The sequence below is a fragment of the Phoenix dactylifera genome, chromosome 17 (assembly GCF_009389715.1).
Source record: "Phoenix dactylifera cultivar Barhee BC4 chromosome 17, palm_55x_up_171113_PBpolish2nd_filt_p, whole genome shotgun sequence".
NCBI classification, from domain to species: Eukaryota; Viridiplantae; Streptophyta; class Magnoliopsida; order Arecales; family Arecaceae; genus Phoenix; species Phoenix dactylifera.
The window spans coordinates 7,772,933-7,788,308 of NC_052408.1; the positions used below are offsets into that span (position 1 = coordinate 7,772,933).

Below are 15,376 nucleotides of genomic sequence, written 5' to 3' on the forward strand. Positions count from 1 at the left end.
CTATGAACATAGGCTAAAAGTAGAGCTGATCATGGGCTAGGCTTAGGCATATAAAATGTCAATTTTTAAATAGATATGGTCCAAAATTTGATTAAAAGTGAATATAGTTAAGCTCCGAGGCACGTCCGACGATGAGGTTGGAGACCACATCCTATATCTTCATCAGGTGCCCTTTTGCTCAAGCCTTGTGGACTCCATTCTCTTCGTGATTGAATCTCTGTGGTTGGCCTCCGAGTAAGGAATGTGCAAGCTTGTCTAAGGAATGGATGGAATCAACTTTGCATGGCTCCCATGTGGCATATTTGGAATGAAAAGAATGCAAGAATTTTCTTAAAGAAAAAAGCTTCGACGTCCTTCTCTGTTTCTGCACAAAGTCCTGCATTCCTTTGCCTTGTAAGGTAACTTTTGCTGGGCTAAATCATTAGATAGTCCCATGGGTGTCTTATCCAAGTTGTCCTGATTGTATCCATAACAATCTATGCAGTACACAAAACCGAAGTTACTTGGAGCTTTATAATTTTTCGAAACACTCACATATGGAATTTTCAAAAAAAAAAATAACAGGCAGCTTTATCTTAAGGATTTTATTACTGAATAGATGGTGAACTTTTAAAAATTTAATTTGGGATGTTTGTACTTGAAGTTACATATTTCAAATGGTATTTTGGAATTTGAAATCTCATAAATTTAACAATTTATCATCAACCAATAGTCTTGTATAAAATCGATCAAATATGACTTATCATCATTTATAATATTATACTGTCGCATTCATCAGTCAGTCATACATAAAACCGGTCAAATGGGATCCTTGGAAAGTTCATTTAGCTGGTACCTTGCTATGTTTATTTTGCAACGCTATATATATACAACCCATGTATACATACTTGGCAACATTATATGCAACCTTTATTCAAAAGGCCAACTTTTATATTATATCATGACGTGATGCGAGACATGGAAATTACATTAAGGGGGGAAAACAGAATATCAGTACTTCAAAAAAAAAAAAGAGAGAAGCAAAGAGTTACATAGCAAAATTCCACACAAATAGATGAAGCCTGGGAATGAGTCGAAGCTCCATCTCAAATGCCAAGCTGCTGCTGTATCTCCCACAGGGTATCAGCGGACCTCGTGAGACGGAGAGACTCCTCCTCAGTGAGGTGGACCTTAGCGACACTAAGCACGCCGCCGCGGCCAAGGCGGGCGGGGAGGCTGAGGAAGACCTCGCGGTCGTCGGGGATGCCGTAGAAGCCCTTGGCAAGGAGGGAGACAGGATGGATACTGTGCTGGTCGCGGAGAAGGGATCGGGCGAGGCTGGCAACGGAGTAGCCGATGGCCCAAGAGGTGTATCCCTTGAGGCGGATCACCTCGTAGGCGCTCTCCACCACTGCCTTCCGGATGCGTTCCAGCACTTCTTCCTCGTAGGAAATTTGGTGCTTCTCTAAGGAGCTCAGGACTGGGACACCTCCCACGCTTATGCTCGACCATAGTGCCACCGAGCTATCCCCATGCTCTCCCACCATGTATGCCTACATCGATCGCATATATAAGATGAAAACATTAATCAATAATATTGGAGAGGGCCGCCAATCTTATTTACCACAAGCAGTGGCCATACGTTTATTTGTCCAAGATTTGTTTATCAACCGTAATGATACAGCATCAGATTTTTTTGCAAAAAGAGGAGAAATTTATGTTTTTCTCAGAATTTGAAGTTTGAGGATTGTACAAGCCTCATTTACAAAAACAACAACAAAAAAAAGAAAAGTTTTTTTTTGAAAAAAGATATCGTAATATAAAGACTTGGTGTAGAGGAGAGCTGATATATTATTAATTATCTCATGCTACATGATACCAGTGAGGTCTAAAAGTTCATAATGTAACAATGCTATCAACCAGTAAGCTGCATTAGCTAGATGATAGATCTATATAGAAACACGGAGGATTAGGTAAATTTAGACCACTCACCAGAATAAACCCTAATCCAAAGAGAATATTATACGAATTCAACTTTGAAAATAAAGTGCTTTATTATTTTTTTAATTATTTTTTCTCTTTTTTTTTTTTTTTTTTTACCTGGACATCCTGGGCGTTGACTTCGAGGTGATCGGCGAGGAGGGACCGAAACCGGGAGGTATCCAGATTCGTCCCCGATCCGATAACCCGGTTGGGCGGAAAGCCGGAGAGCTTCCAGGCGATGTAGGTCAAGACGTCGACCGGGTTCGACACCACGAGGAGGAGCGCGTCGGGCGAGTGCCGGGCGAGCGGCACCACGATGTCCCGGAAAATGGCGAGGTTCCGCTGCAAGAGAGCGAGGCGGGACTCGCCGGGGAGCTGGCGGGCACCGGCGGTGATGATGCAGAGGTCGGATGCGGCGGTGACGGCGTAGTCCGTGGAGGCGAGGATCTTGGTGCGGGGGAGGAAGGCGGCGGCGTGCTGGAGGTCGAGCATCTCGCCGCGAAGCATGTCAGGCTTGGCGTCGACGAGGGCGAGCACGTCGGCGAGGTCCTGGGTGAGGATAGTCTGGGCGATGGCCATGCCGACGTTGCCGACACCGACGACGGAGATCTTGGTGCGGCGCTTCGACGGGGACGGCGGCGGCGCCTGCTGGATCGGCAGGAAGAAGGCCCGGGAGACGTCCTCCCCCAGCCCCAGCCCCGACAAAGACGAAACCTTCTTCATCTCAACTTTCTTCAAGTTCTAACTAATTTGTGATCACTGCTTGTTTGGCTTCTCTTCTCAGTTCCCTCTCGATTTAAAGGGGAGGAGGAAGGTTCTTGTTTTACTTTTTTAAACGATAATTAGTAATTAAATACACCGAATTTGGGAGACCACATGTTCGTGAGGACCAAGTCTCCTGCTTCTCTTTTTCCAATAACTTTCCCTGTAGAAAGAACTCAGTAGAGGAACAAAGAGGAGGAACGTGAAAGAAAGAGCAAAAATAATGAGATCTAGAAGGTATACTTTTCAAAAACACAAAGTAAACAAAAAAAAAATCCCATTACTCGAACGATCTAGGAGCCCAGGCAAAACTCGGCTAAAATCTTAGGTGGTGACTTTGGATTCGGCATCACGGCTGAAACCGCTTCCATGTGCACCGAAGTATCGGGTGGGCGGGCACGTTGAGGTTGACACTTGACGGTCCAAGTTTGACCCTGTGACAGCAAGAAGAGAAGGGGGTTGAATGCATCATGCGTCTCCTTTTTCTTGCATGGTAGGTTTTTAAAAGTCCAAGCTCTAGATCGTAGTTGAAACAGAAGATACGTGTGATACGTTATATACAGGCACGTGCAATGAAATATAGTACCAACATTGAGAAATTAAAAATAGCTTACAAGCTTGGCATGTGAGATTATACAGGCGCACAGAATCTTGAGTCCTAACCCATTGCTCCTGCTTTTTTTTTTTTTTTTTGTAAAAATTACCTAGTGTATTGTGCATAGTGTATTATTATGATTTTTGTGCTAGCCTTTTTTTTTTTTTTTTGATTGTTATTAAAGAGGACCTCTAGGTTTACTCCCTCAATGTGTGGTGATACAAAATGCTAGTAACATGGCCACATATTGGGTCACCTTCTTTGCTGCTCAACACTCGAAAGAATTTTTTTTGGAAGAGTTGTATGTCTCTTTCTCCTTCTCTTCGCCAACTTCTTTCTTATAATTCTGTTAGTTATCGTGTAAGATATATGTAAGCAACCGTTCCAAAAAAAAAAAGTGCCAACAGTACACCTCAAAAATATTGGACCATATCTGCTCAAAAAAAAAAAAAAAACCAGACCACTTGTAAGTTCTTCTAATTGATGTAATGACTATGCTTACCAAAGATGCCGTTTATTTTTCACAAAAAATAAAATAAAAAGAGAGACATTATGGGCCTCTACAGGGGCAACAATAGCTGAAACGTGATATTGATTTGCCAATCCCACCACTGATCTTTCTAGTACGACAAATGAAGGGCCAACATTTATGGTGATATGTTTTTTTTTTTTTTGGTGGTTCAAAGGTAGCAATGTAGCATATGCTTAGAATGGTAGGGATGGCAACGGATAAGGACGTGTGCTTTTCAAAAATAAAAAGTAAACAAGGAGAAAATCCCACTACTCCGACGACCCAGCTATGTGAATGTGGCCTCCCTTCTGGCTAAACCGGCTAAAATCTTAGATGGTGGCTTTGGATTTGGTATGGATGCGCAGGCGGAGAAACCGGTCCCCTGTACCCAAGTACGAGGCGGGCAGGCACGTTGAGGTTGACGCTTGATGGTTAGTCAAAATTGGACCCCGGAAAGTGATTGAAATCTGTTGGCCGCCGGAAAAGGATCCGAGTGGTTTACGTGCAGGGTGACGCCGAAAGCCTTTCCTCGTTTCTTGTTGGGGGGGGCGGAGCCGGAGGGGGTTGAATGTCTCACACGTTTCTCTGTTTTCTTGCACGATAGGTTTTCAAAAGTCTAAGCTATAGACCGTAGTTCAAAAAGGAGAGAAAAATAATAAAGGTAGAGGGGCTTATATGATTCATTGTATACAGACACGTGCAATGAAATATAGTACCAACATAAGTTACTACAAAAAAAAAAAAAAAACGGTAGTACAAACATAGAGAAATTAAAAATAAATTACAAGTTTGGAATGTGAGATACATGTGAATGTATTCTTGGTAAGCTAGATCATATCTTTTAATCATAATAATATTTTTTTAATTGTCCCAGGTTGTTAATTGATAAAAAACTCTGACGTTGCTCCTAATTGATTTATTGATTTTTTATGAGCATACAAGAATGACATGTTGGGTCTCCAACAACTAACGAAAAGATGTAATAGTAGCAATAGCAGCGGCAATAAAGATAACAATTAACCTCTTGAACTGTGATCAATTGGATAAATGCAAGAAGCAAACTTTATCACCAAGCCTCTGGAACATCACCCATGTGCATCTCAACCTACAAGCCTTCCACACCTCTTACTTTGTATGCAGGGTAATAAAGTTACTGATTGTCTTGTGATTATCACTTGGAATTTTCATGCTCCTTCTCAATCAACCACCTAGCCACAACTTCCCCTTCTCAGCAAAACCATCTAACCAAAGTGGATATTGGTAGATGGATCCATATGAGAGTGGACAGGTTTCCCTTTGCTAAACAAGACAAATTGCATATCAGTTCTTAATATATTTCATATTTATATTAATCTCTATCTAATTTATATTTATACAAAAATCCTTGTATCATTCTAAATTTGTGTAAATCTATCTTTTTACTAGTTTTCATCCACCAAATCTTAGTTAACTTAACCAGGGATGCTGTAGAAAGAAAAAACATCCATGCCATAATAGATAATAATGCACAATTTCAGCTTTTATCTTGCTCAGATTTTTCTTTTTTGTACTTTTCTCTCTTCTCGCTCAAAGCTAACAAAAAAAAACAATTGAGGGACAAAGGTTATAAGGTTTGGTTAATTGTGCCGTCCAGAGACAAAAAATTGTCTAGAAGATATGAAGTTAACATCATTAAGAACATATAACCAAAATTATTCTATTATTATCTAGTTAACTTGACATATATATAAAAAATAAGTTGCATGATTATAGGGATTAAAATACAAATACAGAGAAGATACAGATTAACATGCAAATGCAGAAGATTTTATGGACTTATCTATAAAAAAATAAAAAAAATGATATAATTAGAAAATAGTACATATTCGAAAATAGTTGAGATGGTTAAGGCAACATGGATGAGTATTTTATATGCATAATTTTCTGCCTACCATGTATGGCGGAATCTCGCAATCTAGAAATGCATTTTGTAAGCCATTTGGGTCTAATGAGCGAGAGATGTACATCACATCAATGATGCCATGCTCAATCCAATATCTAATTGGTCATCTTGCTAGCTCATATTTAGACTGGGTTGCAATTTTGCATTAAAAAGGAGAAAAATAGAATGAGTTGTTGTTCAGTCAAGCCTGGCAATATTAAGTCGTATAGCTTATTGAATCCAGATTCTCTATTGTGCATGCAAATCGTGCATCGTGGAGAATCTTGAGTCATAACTCGTCACTCATGCTTTTTTAGCAATTACCATAGTGTATTATTATGATTTTTGTGCTGGCTTTTTTTGCTTTTCTTTTTGAATGTTATTAAGGAGGATCTCTAGGTTTCCTCCCTCAATTTGTGGTGACATGAAATGCTAGTAAAAAGTGCCAGAAGTTCTTCGGGTGTACTCACGTGCGTATGTTGTGAGTTGCCATTATACAAAAAAAAAAAAAAAAAAAAAGGCTAGACCACTTATACGTTCTTTTAAATGTAATCACTTTTTTAAACGAAGATGCCCATTATTTTTCACAAAAAATAAAATAAAAAGAGAGACATCATGGTCCTCTACGAGGGCAACAATAAATCCCACCACTGATCTTTCTAGTACGACAAATGAAGGGCCAACGTTTATGGTTAATTACATGTGTTTTTTTTGTTCAAACGTAGCATATGCTTAAAGCGGAATTAAAAGTGGGAGTTAGAATGGTAGGGATGGCGACGGATAAGGCCGTGGCTTTTCAAAAACAAGAAGTAAACAAGATAAAATCCACTGCTCCGGCGATCCAGATATGTGGATGTGGCCTCCCTTCCGTTTAAACCGGCTAAACCTTAGGTGGCGGCTTTGGATTGGGCATGGATGTGTAAGTACCAGGTGGGCAGTTACGTTGAAGGTGACGCTTAACGGTCCAAGTTGGACCCGGGGAACGATTAAAATCTGTTGGCCGGAAAAGGATCCGAGCGGTTTACATGCCGGGTGACAGTGGCTCTTTCCTCGTTTCTTGCCGGGGAGGGAGGGGTTTGAATCTTCAGGAAAAAAAAAAGAAGGTAGGGGCTTGAATGCATCATGCGTCTCCTTTTTTTCTCGCGTGGTAGGTTTTTAGAAGTCCACGCTCTAGACCGCAGTTGAAACGGAAGATACGTGTCATTATGTACCGGGCGTGCAATGAATTATAGTATCAACGTCGAGAAATTTAAAATAGAGTTTTTTTGCATGCATATTTTTCTAAAAATTTAAATTTATATAAATACCCTCTTCAAATTTATATTTATATATGTATCCTCATTAAAAACTATTTTTACACAAATATCCCTAATATAACAGTCTTCTAATACCGTTAATAAAAATTATATTTATTTTAATTAAAACTAAAATAAAATTTTAAAATTATTTTTTGTCCTCTATCACGATCATTTTGTTTTTTTTTGCACATCTATTTATTAAAAATATTTTAGTCATTTTAATTTGACACTATTAATTATTTTAACGACGTTAGATAGTGTAGGTACATATACAAAAATAAAAATAAAAAAATAAAATAGTAAAATAAGTATTTTGCAAGCGTATACATATAAATATTAATTTTGAGAGGATAGTTATAAAATTTAATATTTAGAAGAGTATTGATGAAAAAAAATTTAAAAATAAGTTACAAGTTTGGCATGTGAGATTATGCATGGGAGCGCGATTCTGGTGAGCTGGATCACTTCTTTTAATGATAATAATATTCTTTTAATTGTACTAAGTCATTAATTGGTGAAAAACAACTCTCGCGATGCCCCCAATGGATTTGCTCTTTTTTCATATGCATAAGGAAACATCCCCAAGGGTCCCATTAACTTACCTAAAGACGCAGCAGCAGCAATAGCAATAATAATAATAATAATTAATTATTTTTTTGAAAGAAGTTGTCAGTAAACAATTAGGGATCAAATGGGCTCACTGCTCTATGATTAGAAAATAAGTCGAGGCTCGGTATACTTAGAGCTCGGCTTATAGATGAGTCGGGCTTAAAAATTTAAGACTTGCACAAATAAATTGATGCTACAATTTAGCTTGAAAACAAGTTTATAGAAGCTTGTTTAGTAAAGAAAGCAGTCTGATTTGAATAATTAATTCCAATTTTGGCTTTCGCACAAATAACTTTTTTACTTAACAAGCTTAGCCTAGCATATTCGTTGCATGGGAGGGTATTTGATTAGTCATCAATAAGGTCCAAGCAAAATGAACTTGGGTTGAAGGAGATTCTTCAATTGTGATCAATGCAGAAGGTAAACTTTATCACCGAGCCTCTGGAACATCATCCATGTGCATCTCAACCTCCAAGCTTTCCATACCCCTTGCTTTTTCTATCTAGTAACAAGGTTATTGGTTGTCTTACGAGTATCATTTGCAATTTTCACAAATCTTTAAAATGGCTACACTACTTGTTTATCAACTTCGCAGCCATACCTGCTGAGATTCATTGCCAAGTCCTAATTCTATTAGGATTCTATTTAGTTATTCGTTGTAGAATAATTATCCTTATCCTTTAGTAGTTATCAAGTCTTATTTTTAGTAAGTATTGGTTTTCGAATTTGAGTGGGAAACAGACATCCCACTCATATGCTCTATTTAAAGGGATCTTTAGTATCTTCTTTAGTGTGGCATGAGAAAAGAGAGAAGAAGAGAGTAAGAGTTTCCTTCTTGATGAAGAGTGAGAGAGAGACTTTTTGTATGAATCAATTTTTTAATTAAATATTTTTTCTCTCTCCTAATTAGTTTTCTTCTAGGATCTCTTTTCTATTTTTTCTATTTGGTATTTGTTCTAGATCTTGGACTGGCACGATCAATTTACTTTACGTAATATGCTGTTCAACATGGTATCAAAATTGGAGAGTGGTTGAGCAGTTTGCGGCTTCGATCAGATTTATTTAAAGCACAGTTTTTGAAGCAGCGACTTGATTGTTGGTGGTTCATGCGTTCATAGCTCGGCGTGGTTGAAGAGCTTTCAGTAATTCGTTATGTAGTACTGCAAGCGTGTGGACTCTTATTTTAGTGATTCAAGAGGTGAATTATCATGGCTGATACTACTATCTTCTCTCTCGATGGGTTCAACATGTCCGACCTTACCAACATCAATATAGTTGCTTTTACTACTATCAGTTCTCTCCGTAAGTTGAACAACATATGTTATCTAATTTGGAAGGCTATTGTCAAATCTTATTTACAAATACAAGATTTATGGGATATCCTAAATGAGTGAAAGTCGATACCAACCGATACTCTCAACGATGAGGTTGTTAGAAGGAAGTGAAAAATGAAATCAAGAAAGGTGATGTGGATTATTCAAGTTTCAGATGATAGAGAAAATTATCTCCATATCCAAGATATACAAGAGCCAAAGAAAGTGTGGAATGTTCTTGCGGCCATCGACTCAAATTCAAGCAAAGTGAGACATCTTAAACAAATATTACTTAAAGAGTGGATTTGGGTTCTAGGCTTTCCTAAAAATTCGAAAGAAGAGTAGAATTGGTTCAAAGATGAAGATTTGAATCAGAGAGAACTTGATCAATTAAAAATAGGTTCAAGTTTGGAAGACTCAAAGTATGACAAAATTGATTGGTACAAAAATCAATTCGAAGAACAATCAAGTCTAGAAGAAAATCTGGAGCAGAAGAAGCTTAATCACATGGATGATATATTAAGTTCAGAAGAGTTAGGATTGAAGTTGCTCATGAAGAGTCAAAGGATGCTACAATTGATCCGTCTATAGAGATCCATGCTAAGGAATCAAATAATGCAGAAGAGTCTTGTGTCGAAGCTATCTAAGATATGGATATTTCTTATGGAGATTTAGTCGGCCATGAGGTTGAATATCTGACTAATTTTGAAATAGTTTTAGAGATCAAGTAGAAAGAAGGCATGCTTAATGGAGATTTTTCATGTTATGCCTAGGTATTCGATAAGATTTTTGGTATATCAATTAATTTCAAGGCTACTCCAAAGTTTAAGTTGTTTGAAGACACTATGTATAAAGGTTTGATTCTGCATATAGGAGCAAGCTATATGCAGATAATTCAAGTTGCTCAAGTGGAGGTGACGGTCGATGCTCACATTGATTGCAACTGGTAACTTGATGTTCGCGTTTTATAAAATCTCAATATCGTGACCGTAGAGTCAATGCTGAAGAGAAGTGTTAGAGATATCATCAATTTCGACATATGCATCAAAAAGGACGAGCCTACGAAAGAATTATCACTCGAGCCAATAAAAAGTTCTCCTATTCAGTCATTGGTTCGACAAGTTACTACATGTTGTTACTACAACAATATTGATAATAGCTTCTATGGTGTTTCACGACATCGACAAGTTCAATGTTGTTGGTATGGACTTTGCAATGAAGGAGAGTGTTGAAATTCATTACCAAGTTCTAATCCTATTAGGATTCTATTTAGTTATTCCTTCTAGAATAGTTATAGTTATTCTTTAGTAGTTATTAAGTCTTATCTTTTAGTGGATATTGGGTTTTGAATTTGGGTAGGAGTCAAACATCCCACCCATATGAACTCTCTTTAAAGGGACCTTTGGTGTCTCTTTTAGTGTGCCGTGAGAAAAGAGAGAATGAGAGACTAAGAGTTGTCATTCTTGGTGAGGAGTGAGAGAGAACCTTTTTGTATGGTTCAATTTTTAATTAAATATTTTTTCTCTCTCCTAATTAGTTTTCTTCCTGCATCTCTTTTCTGTTTGGTGTTTGTTCTAAATCTTGGGCCAGCACAGTCGATCTACTCTGCATAGCATGCCATTCTACACTACCTAGCCAAAGTGGATATTGGTAGATAGGTCCATATGAGACTGGAGAGGTTTTCCTTCGCTAAACAAGACAAATTGCATATTAGTTCTTAACATATTTCGTATTTATATATATCTCTATCTATTTTATATTTATACAAAAATCCTCGTATAATTCTAAATTTGTGTAAATCTATCTTTTTACTAGTTTTTATCCACCAAATCTTAGTTAAATTAACCAGGGATGCTGTAGAAAGACAAAACATGCATGCCATAATAGATAATAAGGCACAAGCTCAGCCTTTTTCTTACTCAGATTTTTCTTTTCTGTACTTTTCTCTCCTCGCTCAAGCTAACAAGGATCAACAATAGAGGGACAAAGGTTATAAGGTTGAATAAGTGTGCGGAGAGATAAAAAATGTCTAGAAGATATGACAAAAAATGACTGCTAATATTCTTTTATCATCGAGTTAACATGACAGATATATAAACAATAAGTTGCATGATTATAGGGATAAAAATACAAATATAGAGAAGATAGGAATTAACATGCAAATGCAGAAGATTTTATGGACTAATCTATTAAAAAAATCAAAAAATGATATAATTAGAAATAAGTCTATTTTTTGGATAAGTACATATTTGAACATAGTTGAGATGGCTATGGCAATATGGATGAGTATATTATATGTATAATTGCTGCCTACAATATATGGCGGAATCAGGCAATTTAGAAATGCAATTTATAAGCCATTTGGGTCTAATAAGCGAGAGATGTACATCATGCCAGCAAATCCATGCTCAATCCATTATCTAGAAGGTCATCATGCCAGCTCATACTTGGACTAGGTTGCAATTTTGCATTAAAAAGGAGAAAATAGAATAAGTTGTTGTTAGGTAGAGCCTAAGCTGAAAATATCAAGTTGTATAGCTCATTGAATCCAAATTCCCTGTTGTGCACGATTTACATCATAGAGAGCCATACACTCTTAGATTGCGACCATGTCATCCAATCATTGAGACGGACAACAATCAAACAAGACAAGCATTGCGTGCTGTCCAGAGTTGTATAGCTCTTTATGGTATACATTATGTGTCGCAGAGAAACTTGAGTCATAACCTATTACTCATGTTTTTTTTGTAATAATTACCTAGTGTATCGTGCATAGTGTATTATTGTGAATTTTGTGCTGGCTTTTTTTCTTTTCTTTTTGAATGTTATTAATGTGGATCTCTAGGTTTACTCCCTCATTTTGTGGTGATACGAAATGCTAATAAAAGAGTAAATAGGGAGACATCATGGGCCTCTACAAGGGCAACAATAGCTGAAACATGATATTGATATACCAATCCCTCTATCGATCTTTCAGTAGGACAAATAAAGGGCCAACCTTTATAGCGAAATGTTTTTTTTTTCGTTCAAAGGTAGCATATGTCTAAAGCGGGATTAAAAGTGGGAGTCAGAATGGTTGGGATGGCAACGGATAAGGACGTGTGCTTTTCAATAATAAAAAGTAAACAAGGAGAAAATCCCGCTACTCCGACGACCCAGCTATGTGAATGTGGCCTCCCTTCCGGCTAAACCGGCTAAAATCTTAGATGGCGGCTTTGGATTAGGTATGGATGCGCAGGCGGCGAAACCGGTCCCGTGTACCCAAGTGCCAGGTGGGAAGGCACGTTGAGGTTGACACTTGACGGTCAGTCCAAGTTGGACCCGGGGAGCGATTGGATTCTGTTGGCCGCCGGAAAAGGATCCGAGTGGTTTACCACCCGCCGGGTGACACCGAGAGCCTTTCCTCGTTTCTTGTTGGGGATGGAGGGGGTTGAATGTCTCATACGTTTCTCTGCTTTCTTGTACGATAGGTTTTCAAAGGTCTAAGCTATAGACCGTAGTTCAAAAAGGAGAGAAAAATAATAAATGTAGAGGGGCTTATATGATTCATTGTATACAGACACGTGCAATGAAATATAGTACCAACATGAGTTACCACCAAAATAAAAAAAAAAAATTGCAGTACAAACATAGAGAAATTAAAAATAAATTACAAGCTTCGCATGTGAGATACGTGTGAATGTGTTACCGGTGAGCTAGATCATATCTTTTAATCATAATAATATTTTTTTAATTGTACCAGGTTGTTAATTGATAAAAAACTCTGTCATTGCTCCTAATTGATTTATTCATTTTTTATGAGCATAAGAGAATGGCATGATGGGTCTCCAACAACTAATGAAAAGATGTAGTAGTAACAATAGCAGCAGTAATAATAATAATAATTAACCTTTGAAACTGTGATCAATTGGATAAATGCAAGAGCAAACTTTATCACCAAGCCTCCGGAACATTACCCATATGTATCTCAACCTACAAGCCTTCTGCACCTCTTACTTTGTATGTCGAGTAATAAGGTTACTGATTGTTTTGTGATTACCGCTTGGAATTTTCATGCTCCTTCTCAATCAACCGCCTAGCCACAACTTCTCCTTTCTCAGCAAAACTATCTAACCAAAATGGATATTGGTAGATGGGTCCGCATGAGAGTGGAGAGGTTTCCTTTTGCTAAACAAGACAAATTTCCTATTAGTTCTTAACATATTTCATATTTATATATTAATCTCTATCTAATTTATATTTATACAAAAATCCTCATATCATTCTAAATTTGTGTAAATCTATCCTTTTACTAGTTTTCATCTACCAAATCTTAGTTAACTTAACCAACGATGCTGTAAAGACAAAACATCCAGGACATAATAAATAATAAGGCGCAATTTCAGCCTTTTTCTTGCTCAGATTTTTCATTTATGTACTTTTCTCTGTTCTCACTCAAGCTAACAAGGATCAACAATTAAGGGACAAAGGTTATAAGGTTGGTTAATTGTGCGGTCCAGAGATAAAAAATGTCTAGAAGATATGAAGTTAACATCATTAAGAACATATAAGCAAAATATTCTATTATCATCTAGTTAACTTGACATATATATATATATATATAAATAAGTTGCATGATTATAGGGAATAAAATACAAACATAGAGAAGATACGGATTAACATGCAAATGCAGAAGATTTTATGGACTAATCTATGCAGAAGATTTTATGGACTAGTCTATACAAAAATAAAAAAATGATATAATTAGAAAATAGTACATATTCGAAAATAGTTGAGATGGTTAAGGCAACATGGATGAGTATTTTATATGGATAATTGTTTCCTACTACATATGGTGGAATCTGGCAATCTAGAAATACATTTTGTAAGCCATTTGGGTCTAATGAGCGAGAGATGTACATCATATCAGCAAAGCCATGCTCAATCCAATATCTAATTGGTCATCTTGCTAGCTCATACTTAGGCTGGGTTGCAATTTTGCATTAAAAAGGAGAAAAATAGAATGAGTTGTTGTTCGGTCGAGCCTAAACTGGCAATATCAAGCTGTATAGCTTATTGAATCCAGATTCTCTACCGTGCATCTCTCTATGGTACAAATCGTGTGTTGCGGAGAATCTTGAGTCATAACCCATCACTCATGCTTTTTTTAGCAATTACCTAGTGTACTGTGCATAGTGTATTATTATGATTTTTGTGCTGGCTTTTTTTGCTTTTCTTTTTGAATGTTATTAAGGAGGATCTCTAGGTTTCCTCCCTCAATTTAAGGTGATAGGAAGGGTGTGCTCACGTGCGTATGTTGTGAGTTGTCGTTGTACAAAAAAAAAAAAATTACCAAAAGTACACATCAAAAAACTTGGACCATATCTGCTCAAAAAAAAAAAAAGACCACTTGTAAGTTCTTTAAAATGTAATCACTTTTTTAAACAAAGATGCCGATTATTTTTCACAAAAAATAAAATAAAAAGAGAGACATCATGGTCCTCTACGAGGGCAACAATAAATCCCACCACCAATCTTTCTGTGTTGTTTTTTTTTTTTTTTTTTTGCGCTAAAAAATAGGACCGAGGAGAGAGGAATTAACCCCACCTGCGTAGTAGCCTTCACTGGGCCTCCTTCAATTAGGAAATATCCGATACGGGTAGACAATACACTTATATCCTTCCCGACCTATGCAGAGCTCCATCAACGTGGCAGCCCCTTCCATATGTGACTAAGTCACTCCAGCACAATCTCAGTACCGGCGGATCAGATGGCGACTTCACCGGACAAATTAGGCAGGAGGTATCCGGTCTCCATATTTAATCGACCTCCATGCGCTTCGAACTTGGGACACTCCGGTAAAATTTTAGCACCATTTCAACCGTGCTACCATCTTGGTGGTGGAGGTGTGCTTTACAAAAACAAGAAGTAAACAAGAGAAAATCCACTACTCCGACGATCCAGATATGTCGATGTGGCCTCCCTTCCGGCTAAACCTTAGGTGGTCGCTTTGGATTGGGCATGGATGTGTAAGTACCAGGTGGGCAGTTAAGTTGAAGGTGACGCTTGACGGTCCAAGTTGGACCCGGGGAGCGATTAAAATCTGTTGGCCGGAAAACGATCCGACCGGTTTACATGCCGGGTGACGGTGACTCTTTCCTCGTTTCTTGTTGGGGAGGGAGGGGGTTGAATCTTAGAGCAAAAATAAAAAAAATGGTAGGGGGTTGAATGCATCATGCGTCTCCCTTTTTCTCGCGTGGTAGGTTTTTAAAAGTCCACGCTCTAGACCGCAGTTGAAGCGGAAGATACGTGTCATTATAAACAGGGCGTGCAATGAATTATAGTACCAACATGGAGAAATTAAAAATAAAGTTTTTTACATAAATATTTTTCTAAAAATTTAAATTTATATAAATACTCTCTTCA

The 15,376-nt window shown here is 37.6% G+C and overlaps 1 protein-coding gene across 1 annotated transcript; it reads right to left on the bottom strand.

Annotated features, from left to right (window-relative positions):
* Positions 1-909: 909 nt before the first annotated feature.
* Positions 910-2,859, bottom strand: LOC103720685 (L-lactate dehydrogenase B). Its single transcript, XM_039114836.1, has 2 exons — positions 2,080-2,859; positions 910-1,532 (listed from the first exon to the last, which is right to left on the bottom strand). The coding sequence occupies exons 1-2, from the start codon at positions 2,683-2,685 to the stop codon at positions 1,086-1,088; spliced, it is 1,053 nt and encodes a 350-aa protein (XP_038970764.1). The 5' UTR covers positions 2,686-2,859; the 3' UTR covers positions 910-1,085.
* Between the last annotated feature and the right edge of the window lie 12,517 nt (positions 2,860-15,376).